General features: G+C 49.0%; 2 protein-coding genes across 3 annotated transcripts in view; one reads left to right on the top strand and one right to left on the bottom strand.

The window, feature by feature from the left end:
- Nucleotides 1–20751, top strand: part of LOC144140195 (phosphatidylcholine:ceramide cholinephosphotransferase 2-like) — a 301789-nt gene that overhangs the window by 162823 nt on the left and 118215 nt on the right. For both annotated transcript variants that reach the window (XM_077672287.1, XM_077672288.1), the window contains exon 3: nucleotides 16215–16312. The gene's annotated coding sequence lies outside the window, so the exon portion shown is untranslated. The remainder of the gene's footprint in view (nucleotides 1–16214; nucleotides 16313–20751) is intronic.
- LOC144156080 (uncharacterized) lies at nucleotides 1148–2948 on the bottom strand. The gene has a single exon (XM_077687873.1). The coding sequence runs from the start codon at nucleotides 2639–2641 to the stop codon at nucleotides 1148–1150; it is 1494 nt and encodes a 497-aa protein (XP_077543999.1). The 5' UTR covers nucleotides 2642–2948.

The raw sequence follows: 20751 nt of genomic DNA, 5'->3' as shown, positions 1-20751 counted from the left end.
TTCAATCGCCTGTAATCGACACAGAATCGTAGTGTCCCGTCCTTCTTCCTCACCAGCACTACTGGCGCAGCCCAGGGGCTGTTTGAGGGCTGGATGATGTCATCTCGTAACATTTCTTGCACTTGTTTCTGTATAGCTTCTCGCTCCTTGAAAGATACTCTGTATGGCGATTGATGAATGGGATGCGTGGAATCTTCAGTGATTATTCTGTGCTTGGCAATGGCAGTTCGATTGACACCTTCTGTAGTCGAAAAACAGTCTTGAAACTCATCTAGTAGCCTGGTCAAATCGTCTTTCTGTTGCGACGAAAGCATTGGGTTTACGTCGAGCCCCACGAGTCCAGTCGAGCTAGCTCCTGGTGAACCTGCCTCTCCCATAACTGGTAAAACGTCGGAGAAATCACTGATGTCTTCGACGTAGCCTATTGCCATACCTTTCGTGAGGTGCTGCGGTTCGTCCCGAAAGTTCGTCACAAGAACTGTGGCACGACCATCTTGCAGTTGTGTGACACCCCTTGCGACGCCAATTCCTTTTTCCAGGAGAAGCTGAGTATTGCATTCAACCAGGGCTTCGTGGCAAGTACTTGCATCAGTGCCAATAAGCAAGAAAACTCCCGAACGTGGAGGTACCCTCACATGGTCATCTAGAACTCGTGCCGTCGTGAATATCGGCCGCCGGTCTTCGGATGGCGCGACAGGTTTTCGAAGCGTCAGGCTGCTCTCACCAAGATCGATTATAGCACCGTACTCACACAGAAAGTCCATTCCGAGTATGACGTCTCTAGAACAGTTCTGCAGAACGACGAAATTCACAGGGCATGCCTCGCCATTAATTATAACACGAGCGGTACACTTTCCGATAGGTGCTATGAGATGTCCCCCGGCGGTCCGTATTTCAGGGCCATCCCACACAGTCGTCACTTTCCTAAGACGGCGTGAGAAGCTCCCGCTAAGGACGGAATAGTCTGCTCCAGTGTCGACGAGCGCAATGGCGTCGTAGCCGTCAATCATCACATTGAGGTTATTTGACACGGAAAAACGCATGCCGTGTTGAAGACCACCTTTACTTGACTCACTGTGTCCCACCGCCGCTGGAGGCTCTTCGCTAACTTTGCCGGCGGCAACCCCACCTCCCGGGGTTGCCGTGCCTAGTTTTCCCGCCGGGGCAGGGGAGAGGGGCTCTCACGGCGAAGTTGGCGAGCAGGAGACGCTGGGCGACGGGGTGACGGCGAACGGGATTCTCGGCGCTGAATCAGTGGCGGAGACGGCGGGCTGCGCAAATACTCGGCGATGTCCCGTGGATGCTGGCCGTATCTTGGACACGGGTCGTTCGGCCGATATCCGCGGAGTCCAAGTTCGCGGTAGGGGCAGTGGCGGTAGACATGATTGGCCTCTCCACAGTGGAAACACAAAGGTTGGTTGTCGGCCGTCCTCCACACGTCGCTTTTCCGGGGGCCGCGATGGGTTGTGGGTGCGTATTGTTGCGATGGTGGTTCCCGTCGTGTTGGAGCCAGGTATTGGCGAGGAATTGCGGGAGGTGAATTTTGGACTACGGCTGCATACGTCAAGGCTGGCTGCTCAGGGACAACCTGGACAGGGGGTTCTGGCACAAGCGAGCGTCGCACTTCCTGCCGAACGACTTCCGCGATGGAAACGGATGCTGCGCGTTCAGACGATGGAAGCATCTTCGTCAATTCTTCCCGAATGATGTCGCGAATTGTGTCTCTAGTGCGTTCGGTGCCGCCAGTGGTCACGTCCAGTCGACTATCGGCCACGGAAGCCACGCAGGGGACGGCGGCGTTAAGTTCTTCCCGGATGATGCTACGAATAATGTCGCGAAGATTTCCGGGCTCGGCGGCAAGCGTTTCACGGTGGTTGTGCGCCAGTGTAGTGACACTAGGGCCGCCAGTGAGCCTGTGATAGTGGCCAGCTCTTGCCTGTAGCGCCCTTTCAATGTTTGTTGCCTCAGTAACAAACTCACTCACTGTCGTTGGGGGATTACGAATGAGGCCACCAAAGATGTCACTCTTCACACCTTTCATAAGAGTTTGCAACTTCTTTTCTTCGCTGGCCCGGGGGTCGGCGCGGGCAATCAGGCGGAGCACTCCTTCCACGAAGCTGGTGACGGTTTCATTTGGACCTTGGACCCTTGTCTGAAGGAGATCCTCGGCACGCTGCCGTCGGTACGGGTTCGCAAATGCCCGCTTTAGGTCTTCTTTGAAGATTTCCCACGATGCAAGTGAAGCTTCGTGGTTTTCGTACCAAGACTTGGCAGTCTCTTCTAGTGAAAAGTAGACGTTCTCCAGGCATTGCTTCGGGGTCCATCCGTTGTGGCGGGCGACCCGTTCGTAATACTGGATCCAGTCTTCCACGTCTTCAAATGGCTCCCCACGGAAGGGCATCGGCGCCCGAGGGGCGATGGGCATGTAGATGATTTGCGGTGCACTGGCTTCCGTCTGCTGGCCTTGGGAAGTCATGACGAATTTGGCCTTCGTCCTCGTTCCGTCGTGCAAGAGTCCAAATTCGGGTGGTTGATTTTGTAGACGTCGACTTGTACGTGGCTGGTCCTGATCCAGGAAGACGCGCCGACCGGGGCTCAGAATTGGGCTTGCTGCACGGCGTGTCGGAGGGGTACGCTGCATGGGTTGCGATTACCCCGCACCTCCACCAGTTTTGTCACGGATGACAAGACGACAGATGGATAGAGTAGGGCAAAACAACTGTTTTAATTAGGCGAACTTGTGCCCACCGAACTGAAGAAACACGAACAGGGAGGCCGCCGTCGAGCAAGAGAGAGCGCTCTTCCACTGCGAACGCGTTCCTCGTCGATTGCTCCCACGTGCGTCCGCGAGCTGTGCGCTGGACGCCACTCGGCACACTTGCGCGTCCTACCCGGCGCAGAATCTTCTCGAACGCGGTCGCATGACGCGGCGCTGTTCCGGTGGTCGCTGGCACTCCCTGCTCTTACTAAAAATGGAACGCTTTGTCGGAGCGTGTGGCAGATGATAGCAGCGACGGAGCAGCTAGGGGAGCGGCACGCACCGAAGGACACACTAAACTTTTTTACACCCTTTTAGCCAAAAAGGGTGTAGCATAAGTGGAAAAAGGGTGTTGGGAGGCCTTTACACCCTTTTTCTTGAGTCTCAACACCCTTTTCCTAGCTCCACGCCCTTTTTGTTTGAAAAAAAGGGTTTTGATCAACTTCAACACCCTTGGTTTTTCTTAGGGTGTTGAAAGGGTGTGGAAAAGGTGTTCAGCTGTTCATTGAATAAGGCCATGTTCGGATGCATAATAGCACTGTAAACAAGAAGACATCCCCTCATATACTCCTCTACTCGCAAGAAATTTCCAAACGCAAAAAAAAAATAATTGCTCTTATGCAATGATCGCTCGTTTCCTTATTCGGTGCACCACATGCCCCAAGTTTAGCTTTGGCACGTGAAACACCAATTTGAACCTTCAAAATTAAGAAGACTGTAGTCGCGTGGCGGAAAGGATGTTTACCAACTGCAACACGCTTGGCTTTCTGTAGGTTGTTGAAACGGTGTGAAATAGGTGTTCAGTTGCAAAAAAGAACAGCGGAGCTGGGGGTCGACCTAGTTTCTTCCGGTGTTGCTAAGTTTTGTTATGTTTGCTAAGCTTTACAATGTTCTTGCTAATCCAGGATGACCGCTGAGGGATGAGGCCAAGTTTAACTGGATTTTACAAGGCTGTTCCAGTGTGCCCCCCTTCCCCCCCCCCTCCCCATTGCCAGGAGATCCAAGAGGGAAACAAGGTAGGTCGGCCCCCAGCGTTGCTGTTTCTCCAGCCTTGCACCACTATTGCAAGCTGCGCGAATTTTTTTACCTTTTAGAATCCAAAAAAGATTAGTACCTTTGAAATGGTACAGTAAGAGGTGCGGATACGCATACGCCCCTTGTGCTCACACTCGAACAAGCTCGAAAGCCGACTTCACTGTTATAATACCCTATCTGCGGTGGTGCACCCTTTACAGGTGACCCAGTTCTTTTTCTGTGTATTTTTTTGCTAATGCCACCGAAACTACCTCCTGAAGCTTAAAGAGCTTCCCTGGTAATAAATTATGCAAATTCATATTGCTGTAAACATCGTGAGGTACAACCCCCCCCCCGCTTGTAGAGAATGTTCAGTCCACCCGTGTAAACAGGTACAAAATGTCTCCAAAATTGGAGGTCTCTCCACCCTTTTTCTTCGTTGGCGGTCTTTTCTTACACCCTTTTTTTCTTTACGCCCTTTTTCTTAGTTTCGAACACCCTAATTTGTAGCTTTACACCCTTCTGGGAAAAAGGGTGTTGAAATAATGAACACCCTTTTTGAAGGGTGTTGAGGTGGCAGGGAAGATTTGTATGGTATTTAATAAAATTCTATAAGTTGCGGATCAGAAAAACTACCGCGTAATTAAAAGTTTTTGCAAATCCGCGTGTTGATTTGTATATTCTTGTAGTAAAATCCATACTTCCAAAATTAGCGCTAAAATATTAGTTTTTTACGACAAGCCCACCGACTCCACCTGGGGGCTTTCCTCTGCTGGGTATAAAAGCAAGAACAGCACATGTACTGCTAAGTAAGTATGCCCTCCCTGTATCGCTTGCATCCCGTGTTCCAACTGTAACTTGTACGTATTGTCTGTTTGTTGAATGCTGCGCGATCCGCCGTTTGACGCATGGGAGACCGCGCATGGGAGACAACACCCTTTTTTTAGGGTGTTTAGCATCCTCAACACCCTTTTTTAAAGGTGTTGAGCTCAACACCCTTTTTTCATCCATACACCCTTTTTTTGCCAAAACACCTTTTAAGGGTGTTAGCCATGGTACAAGATTTTTACACCCGTTTCGGCCAAAAAGGGTGTAAAAAAAGTGTGGAAAACAAGCTGAGGGAGGGAACTGTCTCCGACGTATGGCAGAAATTCATGACGTCATTGCACCCGCGCGGCTCTCCGAGCGATGACGTCGCGCTGGCAGCGATCACGAACGACGGGATGAGTGTCCATAGACGGTTGACGCATTGACCTCAGTTTGTGCGTATCGCTGATAAGTCGCGAGCCGAGCACAACGGCGCCCCCTGACCGCAATCTCGTTCAGCGCTTGGGACGTCATAATTACCGTTCGTGCAGGAACGAGTCCACACAATTAGCTTATCAACAGCGACAGAATTATTTGGAGCTCGAAGGGCTATTGCAGTGCGTGTTTTTGCGCCCCGCTCGTGATGGGCCCATTCAACGCAGGTGCTTTTGGCTGGCATGTTCTGCGCTTGTAGAAAAAAAGTGTTGTTGGCCTGAGCTGCTATACTGCTCATATTGGCGTTGGAAACCGTCCTCATTAACCAAGTTGCTCTCATGTTGTTTACAACCGCACGAGTTGCAGCCGCACTACACCCTCATTCAGCTTACGAGCTCCGCTATCTGCAAAGTTACTGTAAGTGGTCAGTTCAGCGGCAAATTTAAAATAAACATTCCTTTATTTTTTTTACTATTAACTGTGACACCGATAGCGCGTCAGGTCTTTTTAATCCCCCTTGTTACCGGTGCGGAGCTGTGAGGTTAATCAAGTGCGTTCGTTTTTTTTTTTTGCGAGGTTGACACTCAGTGACCCTGTTAAATATTAGCTGTGGCCGGCTTGAACTCGTATTATCTTTTAATCCAGTGTTTAGGAGAACTCTATAGCATTAGTTTGTCTGGAGTACTCGGCAGAAGTGGGGAAATGCGCCCTTGAGTGTCTCGTTGAAGGATTGTTCTAATCCGAGACTGACCTCATAAGAAATGCGTTGATTCTCGTTATTCTTGCCGTCAACAAGTGTATTGCGGCCGCGATGACGCTCAGAGATTATTTGAGGTCTGAGTGTTTCACAAGCCACCAGCTTCCTTAGGGCCGCTCAACCCAGCCGCACTTTATTGAGATACAAAACCGCTGCATCAACAATTTAAAACCGGCCTTGTCAGAGAGAAACCGCGAAGTGTGCTAAAAAATAAAAGGTGGCTTAACGACTCTCAGGCGTTTCCAGGCGCTACATGTGTACGGCTGGACCGTTTTGTTTTCAGCGTGACTTGGGAGCGCACAGCAGTGGTCGCACCAGAAGCAAGATGAGGCTGTCTGATACGCAACCCCCGTGGGGTCAGTGGTCGCCTGCGTACGTGGACTGCGCTTGCACACGAAGGGCGAGAGGACGCGTGCGCGCAGCAGCGTCCAGACATTGCGTGCGCCAACTAAATGCGGGGCAACACCAGGGAGCTGGCCTCTGCAAGCGTTTGTGTTATTCCGAGCACCTCATCAGCATCTTCGCGTGCTCGCCCTTTTGCCGCCAATTCGACCCGATGGCTTCGTAGTGCTGCTTTCACGCCGTGGTCAGCGTGCTGCGGCTCCGGCATCGCGTGTGCCTAATTCTCGGTTTATCCACGCCTCACGGTATCGCAGCGACACGAATGCTCACAATCCAGGTGGCGCTGACCTGTGCGCGACATGCACAGGCCTTTCTTTCCTCCATCGCTCCGGGCGACGACCACCTCCGCGATCACACGCTCGCCTTTTAGACGTCACGCCTGCGGTTCCCCAGAGCGTCGACAAGCGCGTATCATTGACGTGCATGCAGGTAGCGCCCTGACGATCTTTACGCTGCCCACGCAGTGTAAAGATGTACCGGCGTTTTAAATGCAGAGCATTTCAGTAACTCACGATGTCACCCGCGTTGACGTCCGTAGTCCGCATCGCTCCCCCTACACTATATAAAAAATAATACTTACCGGCGCCAGGTTTCGATCCCATGACTCTACGGGCGGAACGCAAGGTACGTGGTGCTCTACCCACACGGCCACAAAGCCAACACAGAACGGAAGGTTACGAACGCGCCTTATATCATTGACTCATTCAACCGTCGGCCACAGGTGCGCCCTCTCCCCCGCGTCTTCCTCGCCTTCTCTCCGCTCGCAACACCCTCTCTCGCCGCGTTCGGTTCGGGCGCACAACAGGTGGGGACGTGCGCAACACCCTCTCTCGCCGCGTTGGGTTCGCGCTGAGCAACAGTCGGTTCGCGCGCAAGAACAGGTGTAGGCGCTCGCATCGCGCTCTCTCGCCGCGGTCGGTTCGCGCTTAAACCACATATGTCGTTCGCGCGCGCTCCGGTCGCTAACATCTGTGGCGTGATCGTGACGTCAACATCACGCGTTCGTGTGGTGGCGCGATTACGGCGCTATAACACTCTCTCGCGAGGGGCATTGGCTTGGCTTGGCTTGGATTGGATTGGATTGGATTGGATTAAAGTGGATTGTGTTGCGTCATAGCCGCGCCACGTTGCGTCATAGCCGCTCCACGTTGCGTCATAGCCGCGGCAGGGGGTTCACGGCACGTTTCACCATCGACTTCATCGACAATGTCTACGCTGGAAGACAACAATTACAACAACAACAACCAATACGTAATCCATAAGACTTGCAGGCGCGCCCCCCGCGGAAACGCTCTGCATTTGATCGTGCCCCTCGCGAGGGGGAGGAGGAGGAGGAGGAATAAACATTTAATTTAGCAGTCAATGTTGTTGGGTTGACCGCCAGGTGGGGGACCTCCTTAGTCCAGGAAGCCCTGGGTCTTGGCGGCCTGTCATGTTTCTTTTTTTTTTGTTTTGTTGTCCGTTGCGTCTCGTTCGCGCTTCTATTGGCGGTGAGCGCGAACACAGGCGGCGCTGCGAAGCGCGCCTCCGTGACGTCAGCTTAGGGATTCTCGAATTTGTCGTCTGCTTCACTCAGGATCGCTCTCCCTGCTGTTTCTTTGCTCTCGGTCAATGTCTGATGCTTGTCCGCAACAGAATTGGCGTGTGGGTAACTTTTTATCATAATAACAGGATTAAAATCGCTTACACTAACTCATGGTGTCAATTAAAGTATAGTTTTGGATACCGCTACGGGAGAAACATTGCCGGAACCACCCCATTCCATGCGAAGCCGGTCCTGAGCGGAGCGCGAAGAGTCGGAGCTAGGCGTCAGCTTCTTAAGTAAGCATTCGAACAAAAGGAACAGTCAGCTGCTAATAACCGACAACAGCGAAAATGCAAGACCAAAACAAATTCTAGGCCTTCAGGGCTGTTGGCTTTGGCAGAAGGCATTACGATTCCCGGTAATCATATGTAAGGTAAAACAGTTTTTGCAACCATGCCGAACGCTCGAACGTGTTTTGTCACATCACTTTACGTTGTCAAGGCATGAAAATTTGCCGACATGCGCTATAGACTGCAAAAACTGTAGGTTGAGTTCCAAATAACCCAGTGTGTATATACGGGCGTGCTGATTCTATACCAGGCATCTACCAGTATGGAGGTTTATTGAGCAAAACGAGTCACGTCTTCGTTAAATTTATAGTAACACATATATGTTTGTTAAGACCTGGAGGGATATTTCGGAACATTTTGCACAGCCATATCTTCCCAATATTCGGATATGCGTTATAGGAAAACTGCACTCAAGAGGAGGAGGAGGAGGAGTAAGGGGAGGAGGGGAAAACTTTATTTAACAATTAAATCGATCTGGTTAGTGGGACGGGTCCTCAGTCCAGGACAACAGAGTAAAAGTAATTTTCTTCAAATCATAAAACGCCATCCGGAGTAGAATAGGATTTGTTCTTCGCGCCTGGAAGGGTTGAAAAGCAATAAGGGCTACTTGGAATTCTTCGGTTTCGATTCTTGTAATATATGCACGTATACTATTTATTACGTTAGTTAGCGAGTATATCATGCCTTCAACACTGTAATCATGTCATTATTGTTCGAGTTGAGAGTCAGTTCGGTATGATAACGATATAATTACGATAGAAATTCGGAGCACAAAAGCCGCCTTCGAGTATTGTGGACCACGTCGTTTAGGGCGCGATCGCGGGGGGTAGCACAAACATTCTCATTGTATTTGCATGTGAATAAACAAAGCACGTTGCGAATATGCACCTTCTTGCACGCAGCCGTAATGAAAGCCAATTTGTGAAGAAGGGAATGTATGACATACAACATGAAGGAAGTATCCACACGACCTTTGTGAGCCTCCCAAACATTCCGAAACCGCCTAATAAGAAGTTGGTGACGGCGCAGAAAAATTAAAGCGTTGGGCAGAAAAAAAGCAAGAAACATTAATCTGATACAAGACAGCAACACCGAAAGAAATAGAAGAAAGCCGCTTTATTTCCTGCTGTGCGATGCGCGTGTAGGGGCCGCTGCTTGGTACGTGGCATTAGACAGTTGAGTCTTCATTAGAGCATCTAAAAAATACTGCAGGGAAACCCACGCATTTTTAATACTTACCGACAAGCTCTGATCGCTGATCCTCGCGAATAAGCTAGAAAGGACGAGTTACACACGGTCTTCTGACCGATGGTCTGAAGAAATTCGTTCTCTATCTCTTCGTATGTTGCAAACTTTGGGGGATACAGCTTCAAATTATTCAGATGCGTTAGAAGCTGGCAAAATAATTGAGTCATTAGAAATACGCTTTTTAACGCACTACAGCAACAAAGCGGGCCATTTCTAGTACAGGCACTGCTGCCCCTCACAAGCCGAGTGTAGCAGACGACAGCGGCGCGAGTCCCTAAGCCGACGTCAGAGCCAGGGGGCGCCACTCAAACATCTCACCGCCAATAATACTGCGATCGAGCTTTCGCCAAATGCGCGTCATGTAATTATGGCCTCTGAATCCGAAGGCTGTATCGCTGTTTCTTGTTTGCGTTAGCTTCGCTTTAGACGCTTTCAGCGTACGAGGAGAATTTTTAAAACCGGGCCATCTTAGTGGCCTGTGTTCGCGCAGCCCACTCTACACCCACGGTGGACCTATGCAAGCGCCCCACAGTAACGAAGCGCTAGTCCATGATGTGGCCCCACCGCTGCCGTCTTCACCATTAATTCTGTGGTGGGTGGAATAGCAGGTTGGCACATTTTCTTGCATCATATAGAAGGACATCCAGGGGAAAAAAAAGAAAGAAGGCTGTAGGGCGGGGCACGGCGCACCGCGCGGCGCAGGGTCTGAACCTCGAATGGATAACGGCGGCTTGCGTCACACGAGGCGTGGGCCACTACGAGGCAAATTAAGATAAATGAAGTCGAGTCTGGTCTGAGCCCGGCCGCTTCTTTGTTTTTATTTTCTTCATTTTTTGAAACTACTGTTTTTAAGCTGTCAAAGTCAGCAGAAGCTGTTCCTTGAGCGACACTTGGCGATACTTTTTTTTCTTTGCTTGAATAATTTCTGTATGTGCGGTGTCGATCCTAAACGTATTCGACCATTTCTTTTATTATTTTTTATTTTTTACCCATATTCTCTGCAAATTTTGTTTCATTGCTTTGCAGAGCTGACAACCTGAACGGTTTTACTTATCATCATGCACTCAAGACACGACACCCTTCAACACAGGGTCGCAGTTCCCACGTACTTGTAATGCGTACGGACGTCTGTGGGCTGCGGTTTCAACTTTCAAATGACATCTTTCCATTTCCTGAAGGTGGAACGCGCAGCCAGCTTTTATTCAAAAGTGATGCACCTTGGTAGCTGAAACCGCGTCGCACAGGTTTTTGTCCTCGATTGTACATGCTTAGGGTGACTAGTAAAGCTAAACACATGCCCATTTTTTAACGCGTAGCATTCTTTGCCGAGTGCCCCCACAGCCAGGACCATGTAACGCCCTTCATTTCCACAAAAATGCAGATTTTGCGGAAGTAGCATTAGTGTTCTCGCTGATGGCCCTGCAGGAAAGCCAAATTTCTTTGACGATGAGGGCGAATGATCGTGAATGAAGTGAAAGAAGAAAGAGGGACATTCCCCGTGGCCGGAATCGAACCTGGGTCCTCCTCGCGTTGTGAAGCCAGCATCCGTCCGATTCCTTCATTTCGACTTGTAAAGCTCAGACTACAACTAAAAAAATCCGTTACGACGAAGCTTCGCGTTTAACCATCGTCGTCGTTAGACAGAGGGGTGCATGATTTTAATCGTTATAATAGTGTAAATTGAGATAACTGGTCGAACAGAATTTTAAAAATACGAAAAAAATAATAAAAATAGAAAAGAAATAGCGAGAATGGCGAACCGCCTAACGCTCTGCATTTCCACCAAAATGCAGATTTGGCGGAAGAAACACCTTCAATCGTTATAATAGCGTAAGTGGAGATAATTGGTCGAACATAATTTTGAAAAACCAAACATTTTGCCTTTGAAGAACTCACACTTTAGACACGCGGCATAAGAATGCTACACATTAGTAGACAATTCTCTGAATTTCTGCAGACATTTTTAATTGATGGCCAAGTATCTCTTGGTGGACATTGTAATCGCAGCATTTTGGGCTTTTTTTTGCTTATCATTATATGAAAGACCATCCTTGGCCCCAAGAACGTTTATTTATTTATTTATTTATTACATTTATTTATTTATTTGTTTATTTATATATTTATATATTTATTTATTTATTTATTTCTATTTGTTGGTTTTAAGTTTTCATCCGTACGCAAGGGAATAAGTGAGCTGCGTTCATCCGTGCATGTGTTAATTGCGGAAACGAGGTGTGACGGAACATTCTGGTACTTGGCGAATTAAAACCTAATTTCCAACGACCCTGGCCCCACGGTTCTCCTTGCCTGGGTAATTAAGTCCGCGATGCGTTAGAAATCCCAGGCCACAGCCGGGGGGCGGTCAATGATGATCGTGGTGGCCGAGCCCGAGACGCTTACACCGCGTCCATTACGGGTCAGGCACCGTGGCTGCCTCGGGGGGCGGCGCGGGGCGATTATCTGTCTTCCCGCAGGGCCAGTGCGACAAAATGAGGCGCCCGCCGCTGACCACGCGAGCTTACCTCTGCGGTCACCGAGCTGGGCTGATTGCTAGCAATCGGCGGCAACTGGCCGGGTTAAATTATTCACTACCCTGTGGCAGCCTGATGCGCACTCGTATAAAGAGCCAAAAAGTTATTTCGTGCGTGAACGTGTTGCGTTAACGCCCCTTCCCCCTCTTTCACGTCGCAGGGAAGCCGGCGTTGGCGTCGGCGTTGACCGTGAGCACAAAATCGGCGCGAGAGAAAAATTCTGCAACGTCACCTTGAGGCGCCCACTGAAATCCCGGGATCGTAAGGCGCTGCCGCAACATATGGCGTGCGAGCAGTGGCGGAAAGTTTTCACCGCTCAGAAAGTTTTCATGCGATGCGAACCGTTATGTCGCCATGATATGGCCACAAGGGCTATTTGATGCGACAGGCGGCCCACGACGAAAACCACGGCCAAGAAACATAAGTGCGCGAGTTGGTGTTATTTCCTCTATAACATCACTGATGTCGTTGTTTGGCGTAAAATGTGAAAGTTTTTTGTGCTTCTTATTTTTTTCTGGTGAAAACAACGTCCATGTCCGAGGCAACTGCAAGCCAAAACCCAATACCCTGTTTCTTCTCGTGAAACAGCCTGCTTTCTTGCACGAGAACTAGTAGAGTTCAGAAAGTATTATTACTGAGTTTCGCTGTTTTGTTTGCCAACGCGCACCAAGCGCGTCAAATAGCCTGTCAACTTCTACAGCGCAGGAAGTCTTCCCTACTGTGGCGGTTTCGAGTCTCGGAAAATCGTGCGAAGCAATTTAGTCCTCCCTTGGAATGCGATTCGAAGCAATAAGCCACTGTTTGCGCAAGCTATACCTCTTTAAGTCGAGCCAGTTGTCGGTCGCACTGTATCTTTTTTTCCGTTTCTTTTTTTTTTTTTTTTTTTGAAATAGTAATCCTCTCCATGGAATTTCCCACCACCCTGCATATTAATCCGCTGGAGTTTAGAGAAAGAGAACGGCTGTATTGTCTGAAGGGGACGTGAATGCCCTGGTGGTGAAGAAGGGAGACGAAGATGGAAGGGGGAAAATCTTACAGCGGCCGCGTGAATGCTGCCTGTGAATTCGTTTCTTTTGTCACCAAGCATAACTTGTTCGCGGTCACCTGTTGCAGAGGCTAGGCCAAAATTTTGTTTAAAGCTTTGCTTAACGCTCAGTCGCTGCATAATGTTGCTCTGATCAGAGGATCGAGTGGATTTCAAGATAGCTGTCACTGATGTGTGCATCACTGTAAATAAGACTCCGTTCTGCCGCCTGACACCTGCATGCCATATCGTGACTTCCGCTGTAATGAGAAATTCAAGTAGCAATTACGAATTTACAAACTGAAAGGGTAATTGGACGTGTGAAGCGCGGCATGAATATTTATTGGGGAGGCGCTCTTTAATTTGTTGACAGCAGTACTCCGGAACGAGCTGCAGTGGCGACATGGGTCTAGTCAGTAGCAGTGCATCACCGAAAAAAAATCACTGTTAAAACAATGAAACCGCTGAAAAGATTCAGACACCGCTCCGTCTAACGACGACGGTGGTTGACACGCGAAGCCTTCTTGCGTGCGATTGAAATGGCGAAGTGCCGAAGTCAAAGCAAGAATGAATGTAGTAGAGTGATCGCTCAGGGTAGTACTTAATCGTTAAGCTGAACGAAGACACGCAACTAAGAGATCGCCTTTATTGAATCGAAAAGTTTTCTCTCATTTAAACGTTCTCACTTGTATCGACGACAGTTCCACACTATGACCTTGTGATCGCTGTGGTAGGCGGTTGGAGGTTGTGATCCCTGTGGTAGGCGGTTGTGATAGACGGTTGGAGATAGACGGTTGGAGGCGCAATCGGATAGACGTCAACAGGTTCGATTCCGACCACGGGAAGTGCTTTTTTTTTTCTTGAGGCGCTTTTGTAAAGTTGCCTTTCCTGTAGTGTGCTTTGCCGTACTCTGGCCGCTATCTGTGAAGCATACAAAGGTTTGCTCTAAAAGACAGAAAGACTGAGCGCGGGGCGAATGGGTACGTAAGTGCCGCACGACCTGCCTTTTTGCTTTTTGCGCGTGTCATCTACTTTAGCGCTGCTTTCTTTTTTTCGGAGACGAAATACCTAGCGTTTGCGAGGTCAGGCATGCAGCTTTTGCAGGTACGTGCAGGGTGTGTCGCAACGCCCCCGGGACTCTTGAGCACATCGTCTGGGACTGTCTGAACTTCCCAGAAGATTCTACATCAGGAAGACTTCCACCCGCCTTTGAAGAGGCTAAGCGATCTAACAACCAAGACCTCCAACTCGAGGCCGTCCAGCGGGTCATCGTGGCGTTGGCCAGGCAGGAGACTTCGCAGCCCGGTAACGGGCGAGGGGCCTCTAACCCTGGTGGCGACAGCGAGGACGACACTGGCCAAGTCTGAAGTCTTAACTTGGACTTCAACCGCAGGCACAATAAATGTTTTTCCAATCCAATCCAATCTTGCAGAAGTAGAAAGTCCGTACCATGACCTTAACAGTTTCCTGGGCCATATCTATTACCACTATTTGGCTAGGTTAAAAAGAACTCGAATTTGTCGCTTCTACGCGTCTTGAAAAGCGGGTGGTTGTTCCCCTCCCCTGAGCACTTGGAGAGAGCACTGTCCAGCTCGGACCCTGACGACCAGCTTTGGCTGGTGCAGCGAACACAAGAAGCCGGACGGTCTCAATGGGTCCTGGAGGAAGGACTCTTCCACAATGCGAACTGCTTCATAGGGACGTTTATTCCTCCTCCTCCACCAGGCACCACGGCGCCCGATTTGGTTATGTGAAAGTCAGCCAAGGAAAGGATGGCAGGAGCAAAATATAATCTTTTGTTTTTCGCTTATTCGGTGGTTGACAACAGCGAAAAAGAGGAAAAAGTGTCCGTGTATGAACTTTGCTCGGAGCAATTTAAAACCGCGTTGATGACCTTTTCTCTTTTTTCCCAATGAAAGCAACTTGTTAAAAAATATTGGCGTGCTATAAGACGCAACGCATATTGGGGTGCCGCGGCATAAATTAGGCAACTCAGGGATCTCTATCACGCTTCGAAATCTCGTCACACGGACGTCTTCCTTTGTCGTCTCCATTCGGAAAACGGCCGCCGGGAGAGGCGATCGAACCCGCGTCCTCGTAATCAGCAGCCAACGGTTTAGCCATTCCGACGGGCTCCGCTTAGGAAGTATCTGCACTTTGTGCGGCCTCTTAAGCGAATTGTGAAACGCGCCAAGTAAGCACATTTGCGATGAGGGCATTCGCCTTTACGCAGTGCACTGCGACCTCATTGCTCGTGGGCAGTCGTAGCGAGGTAATTAGGGCAGAGTGGACGGTCATTCCGCTTGAATGCTGCCTAGGGTGGTATACATTGCCCTTCTCTCAACTAGCAGAAACGTACCATTGCAATAGGCGCGTGCATCCTTTTCCCGCTGTCGTGGCCATGAAACAACCTTGATATTGTAGGGGTTGACCGAAGGGGAACAAGTGCGCGAGAGATCTCGAACTCGAAGGTGATAGTGCGTTGACCCGACGTTATGAACAACGGATGGTCGAGCAGTTTTGTCGTGAACCGTTATTGCTTTATTCGATTCGCGTTCGACACTAATTTATATATATATATATATATATATATATATATATATATATATATATATATATATATATATATATATATACACACACACACACCAGCCAGGCGAGTGTTTGCCGTGACGAAGGCAAGTCTCTTGCTGAAACGTTGGCAATCGTGGTCGCTACCGTAATTGTTCGAAGTTTTCTTTTCTTGTGTTATTTACCATCTTCCAAGTTTTATTGTTCTCTCTCTCTCTCTCTCTCTCTCTCTCTCTCTCTCTCTCTCTCTCTCTCTCTCTCTCTCTCTCTCTATCTATCTATATATATAATATATATATATATATATATATCTATATATATATATATATATATATATATATATATATATATATATATATATATATATATATATATATATATATATATATATATATATAATATTAGCGAGTCAGAATAGGAAATGAGGGTCTCGTTGAAATAAAACAGAAATAATGATTGGCAGTAAAAAAAAAAACTCGGAAACCAAAGGGGAGAATGTGGTAGGTCATTGAAACAGATCAAAAATTTGGAAAGACAGAAAGAAAGGGGAGGGAAAAATGCCCGCCGGGTGGGATCCGAACCCACGACTTCCAGAATACCGGTCTGGTGCGATTTTTTCCTCCACTTTCTTTCTGTCTTTCCAAATTCTTGATCTATTTCAATGACCTACCACATTCTCCCCTTTGGTTTTCGAGGTTTTTCTTGACTGCCAACCATTATTTCTGTCATATATATATATGGCGGCGTTCATTTTCTTCCCTTGGTGGTCACTGTGTTCCCTTCTCTTTCCAGCGCACAGCTCCAGCGTGGGCTGGCTCACAGCGGCCCGGGCAAGGCAAGCCGGCAACGGGCTCCCGCACAGTGGCCTGCAGTGTACACAGCCGACAGAGGTGAGTGCGGGAGCTCATTTTTGCGGGGCTGCTACGCCACGGCGGCCTCATTAGCGGAGCTGGAGAACCTGGCGATCATAATTCACCTTCGCTGCGTGTGCGCTGACGCAGCTACGCCCCTCATGTGGCAGCACAAAAATTGTGGCGGCGGCGAAAACGCAGATGGGGACATGGGCAATTTAAATTGCCCGCTAGTATTGGTCGCCCAAAGAGATTTTTCATCGTCGCCGCTGGGTTGTGATCGATGAATAAGTGCAATTTACTTGCATCTTCTTTTTTTTTTTTTTTTTTCACCTGTCTGCCAGAGCAGGCCCGAGGCAACGTGAACTCGCTTGAAGTCGTTATAATAGCGAATGTTGAACTTGCTTGAAGTCGTAATGACGAAATAGAACAGCGCGCCAGTTTTCCGTGGGTAATTTCAGTTGGAAGCTACACATTGCTGGTTAGAACGCCTAAAATGGCTGGTTCTTGAGGGAAACGCATGGGGAGTAAGGACGCACGCACAGCGCCGTGTCTTATTCTCCAGAATACTGCTCGAACTGGTATAAAGGGCAAGCGTTGTGGCGCGTATGTGGTCCCGCTTTGTGTATCACTGTTGAGCAATGGTTCGCGAACTTCGCCACGCTGTTCTCACCCCGAGTCGCGAAAAACAAAACACAGAAGTCAGCATGGTTCGCGGCAGGATGAACGCAAAAGCGCATTGTGCGTCTTGTGGGGAGCGGTTTCCGCTCTCGTCTGACATGGCTTCGTTTTAACAAAGCCACGTAAGCCATTTCCCACTTCGCGCACGCATTTCCCCTTCCATGTATTCTCTGCATTTTCTCTCTGCGGAAGTTGGAGGGGGGGGGGGGGGGGGGGGTAAAAAGAATGCGCATGCATGGCTGACGTGTAGCTTTAAGTCAAACTTGAGCGCCCTCACATTCTTCTTCGGCCGCACGAAGACCACGCGGCCGGCGCATTTTGAGCAGCGTGGTTTCCTTGCGCACCCACGCTTGTAACGCGGAGTTGCCGACGCACAGAGTCCTCCTTCACGCGTGATTCAGATATATTCGCGGGCGCTTGACGCAAAAAAAGCAGAAAAAAAAGATTGAAACTGGGTGGGACGGAGGATAGGCAGCTGTCGGCGGTCTGAAAGCGCTACAGAACTGGCTGGCTGTGTGTGTGTGTGTTTTTTTTTAATATATACTATCTGCGTAATTATACTACACAATGTACTACTTAAGTTGGTGATATGGCAGAATGGCCGTAAAATTTGGCACTTGTTCCTAAGTCATTGAACAGTATTTTCGCGCATTGTGGCAGCATTGCGAGAGTTCACTTTCCGTACGTGTCAGCATCGTGGAACACTTCTCTTCTAGCGTCGCGGTAGAAGGGGCTTAGTGGCTAAAGGGATGGTGCTGAGCACGGGGTCGTAGGTTGGATTCGCGGTCATGGCTGCTGTTTTTGTGATAACGGCAAAAATGGAAAGCGCTTGTGTGTAGGAGATTTCGGCACAGGTTGAAGAACAGCGGGTGTACAAATTAATACGTAGTTCTCTACTGCTGCGTATTAATTCCTTCACACAGAACACAAATAAGCCGGAATGGGAGTAAATGGCTTGTGTCATAACTCAGTACCAATTCGGAGTTTTCAAAACTCCTTCCAATGGGAGTTTCGCCTTACTCCCATTATTTCGGCAGTTTTTTCAGTAGCATATGGGAGTTTCATTTTACTGCCACTACAATGGGAGTTTACAGGGGTACCATTGGGAGTGTATTGTTTCCTCCAACTGGGAGTTTTCAGGGGGCGCATTCGAGGTTTTTTTTGTGTGTGTTTTTGTGCGCTTCATATATATGCGCTGCAGTTGAATTTATTACTGCATTTGGGAGTTCTTAATAAGGGCACAGGCCGCATTTTTATTTTTCGTTGGTGATCACGTAATTTCTAGTCTTTTTCCGCTTCAAACGTTGAATGGCGAAACGTGAAAAGTTTGTTTTCTGCACAGTCAATTTATTGCATAAAAATTACATGAATACGATACACGTGTGAACACGTTAATAAGACAATAAAAACACTGAATCAACAAAACACCTACATCGAGAACACAAGGTATCTTGGTAAGAACTTTATCTACTACAACACTCCTAGATCTCAACGAAAAAAATTTAAGCCATTTACAAACAATGAGGTCAGCATGTCGTCGGTGCGCTGTTTGCTTGCACCTGCCTCCCAAACGCTGACGTTGCCGCACCCCCTGGCACGTTCTTCTGGAAGCCACAACAGCACATTGATTAGGGCGATAGCAAAACGCTTTAAATCTGCGGTAACAAATACATAAGCATATTGTGCATCTGACCTGAAAAAAAAAGAAAAAAAGAAACGACACTGTAAAGACGCTGAACTTGTCACTCTTATGTCCAACTTTCCGTAATGTCTGAATGTTTGTTTAAACCTACGCAAAATTGCACTTCTGTCCGAGACACCTGCGCTCACTTGTTCGTCAAAACGAAGTGTTCTGCTGTTCAAAAAGGTGCGCGACCCTTGTGGCGACCAACTTATCAAAATGCTTCCTTTCCCTCTTTTCCTTGCCTGTAGTGTTCTGGGAACGAGCTTCAAGTTTTACCCCCCGCACTGCCCCTCTCTCCCCTCACCGAAATTTAAGGAAAAATTTCGGTCGGTGTGACACCTGCGCGTGCCCCCCTTCAAAAAAAAAAATAAAATAAGCAGTCGTCTGTCGACTCTACAGAATGTTCCCTCGAATGGAGTTTGCTGGTTATAGTTACACGCGCCTAGCGTACGGAGAGCTCCCACGGGGCCCCGACCTTCTCCCTGTCCAGTGAAAGCAATTAATCGCCGGCGGCACGCGGCAGTCACCCTCCTCGTAGCAGGCGCGGCTGGCACCACACCTACTTCTCAATAAAAGCGGCCGCCCTGCGACGTTTGACCGGCCAACTTCACCCTCGCTTGCCAGTAAGCCACAGACACAGCCTAACAAAAACACCTAACAGCCGTCCACAGTTCGGACAGTTTTCATTCTGCTTGCGAGTGTGAATGAGTGAGTGTTCCGCTCGAGACCCGCGCAAATACGCATTGCTTTCACACCGTTCGGCCTCCCCAATGACGTTCCGGGCATGGTGCCGTCTTTCACGCACAACGCTCACCTCCAGTGGCGGAGAATCTCCCGTGCAGTGGCGCGGGAAACACGTTGAGTTTATTTGACGCTAGAAGGGGCACAAGTCTCCCAAAATGTTGCGTACAATAAAAAACGTGAAAATCTTACCTTCAACCACCTCGCAGAGGCACAACCACGTTGTTTTTAACGAGCCACTCTCAGCGATCACTGCATTTAGGCCTCGCGCCGGCTGGCTGGCGTATACCGTCGGCTCGAAAGTCGGTGACACGGAGGCGACGTTGCAGTCCGTCGCACGTCAATCCAGGCTGGTTCCACAATGTTCGCAACGAGCTTCGGTTGTTGGGAAGCACTTCACATCCATTCGTCCGGCCGCAAGTTCACACTGGCAATAAATTTTCGGGGACGCTGGGACGCTGGAGCTCACACGACACACGACACCAACTGGCAGCCATTTTGTAAGGACGCGTAGAGGAGGAAGGGGTGAAGGAGGAGGAGAAGGAAATGGAGGCGGCGTGGGAGTTTTTAATACTCCCATTAGGACAAACGCAGTAATCACAGCCAGATACTGCGTTTTGTGAAGAGGTACAACCGTGGTAAATGCGCTTATTTACGACGGCTTGTGGCCCCCGGTGTAAACTGGCAGTTTTTCCACCATCATACTACCAAACGTGGGAGCAGGCCGCCTGTCGTGAGGAGTTTAAAAGACGTATTCCAGCCAAGAAACTCCCATTCAGGCTAACTTGTGTTTTGTGTGTTTGGCTAGTGTTTTTTTTTTTTTTTGCATCATGCAATCATCATCACCGTCGTCATCGTCTTATCACCATCATCTCCGCTGCAGCACGAAGTTTTTTTTCCTAGATATCTTTAACCGCTCCTGTACTGCGCCGCCCGAGTCCATTCGTTACCTCCGAAATTTCTGATTCCGTCCCTCCATTGAGATAATTGTCAGTGACTGGTGCCGTCCCGTTTCTCAGAAGGTATAACTCCGTTACCCTGGCGGCTGTCCCGTTTGTTTGTTAGTTCTCCGCATTACATGTACACCCGAAGTCGACTTGTTCCACTCGATTCGAGCTATACGATACGCCTTTCACCCGAGCTTGTGTTCTGGCATTTAAAATTTATTTTAAGAATTTCGTTGGCCGGGTAACAAGAAACAAGGTTCCCAAGGGGCGTCGTCTGCTTTCCTCTGGTGGGCGCAAAGGCAACACCGTCTAGAAAAACGTGAGCACTTCCTTCTGTGGGAACAGCGTCCCCCCGTCAGCGAGCCGTGGAGTGCTCGGTTCCGCGCCTCCCTTCGACCTCTGCCGCTGCTGCTGCTGCATTAGAC

The sequence above is a fragment of the Haemaphysalis longicornis genome, unplaced genomic scaffold (assembly GCF_048455015.1).
Source record: "Haemaphysalis longicornis isolate Haplotype H1 unplaced genomic scaffold, Haemaphysalis longicornis Haplotype H1 scaffold_1, whole genome shotgun sequence".
Lineage (NCBI taxonomy): Eukaryota > Metazoa > Arthropoda > Arachnida > Ixodida > Ixodidae > Haemaphysalis > Haemaphysalis longicornis.
This window is presented reverse-complemented; position numbering and strand designations above follow the sequence as displayed.

What these genes read in the sequence shown, in the direction of transcription:
- LOC144156080 (XM_077687873.1), bottom strand. Translation starts at nt 2,641, where the DNA reads ATGCAGCGTACCCCTCCGACACGCCGTGCAGCAAGCCCAATTCTGAGC.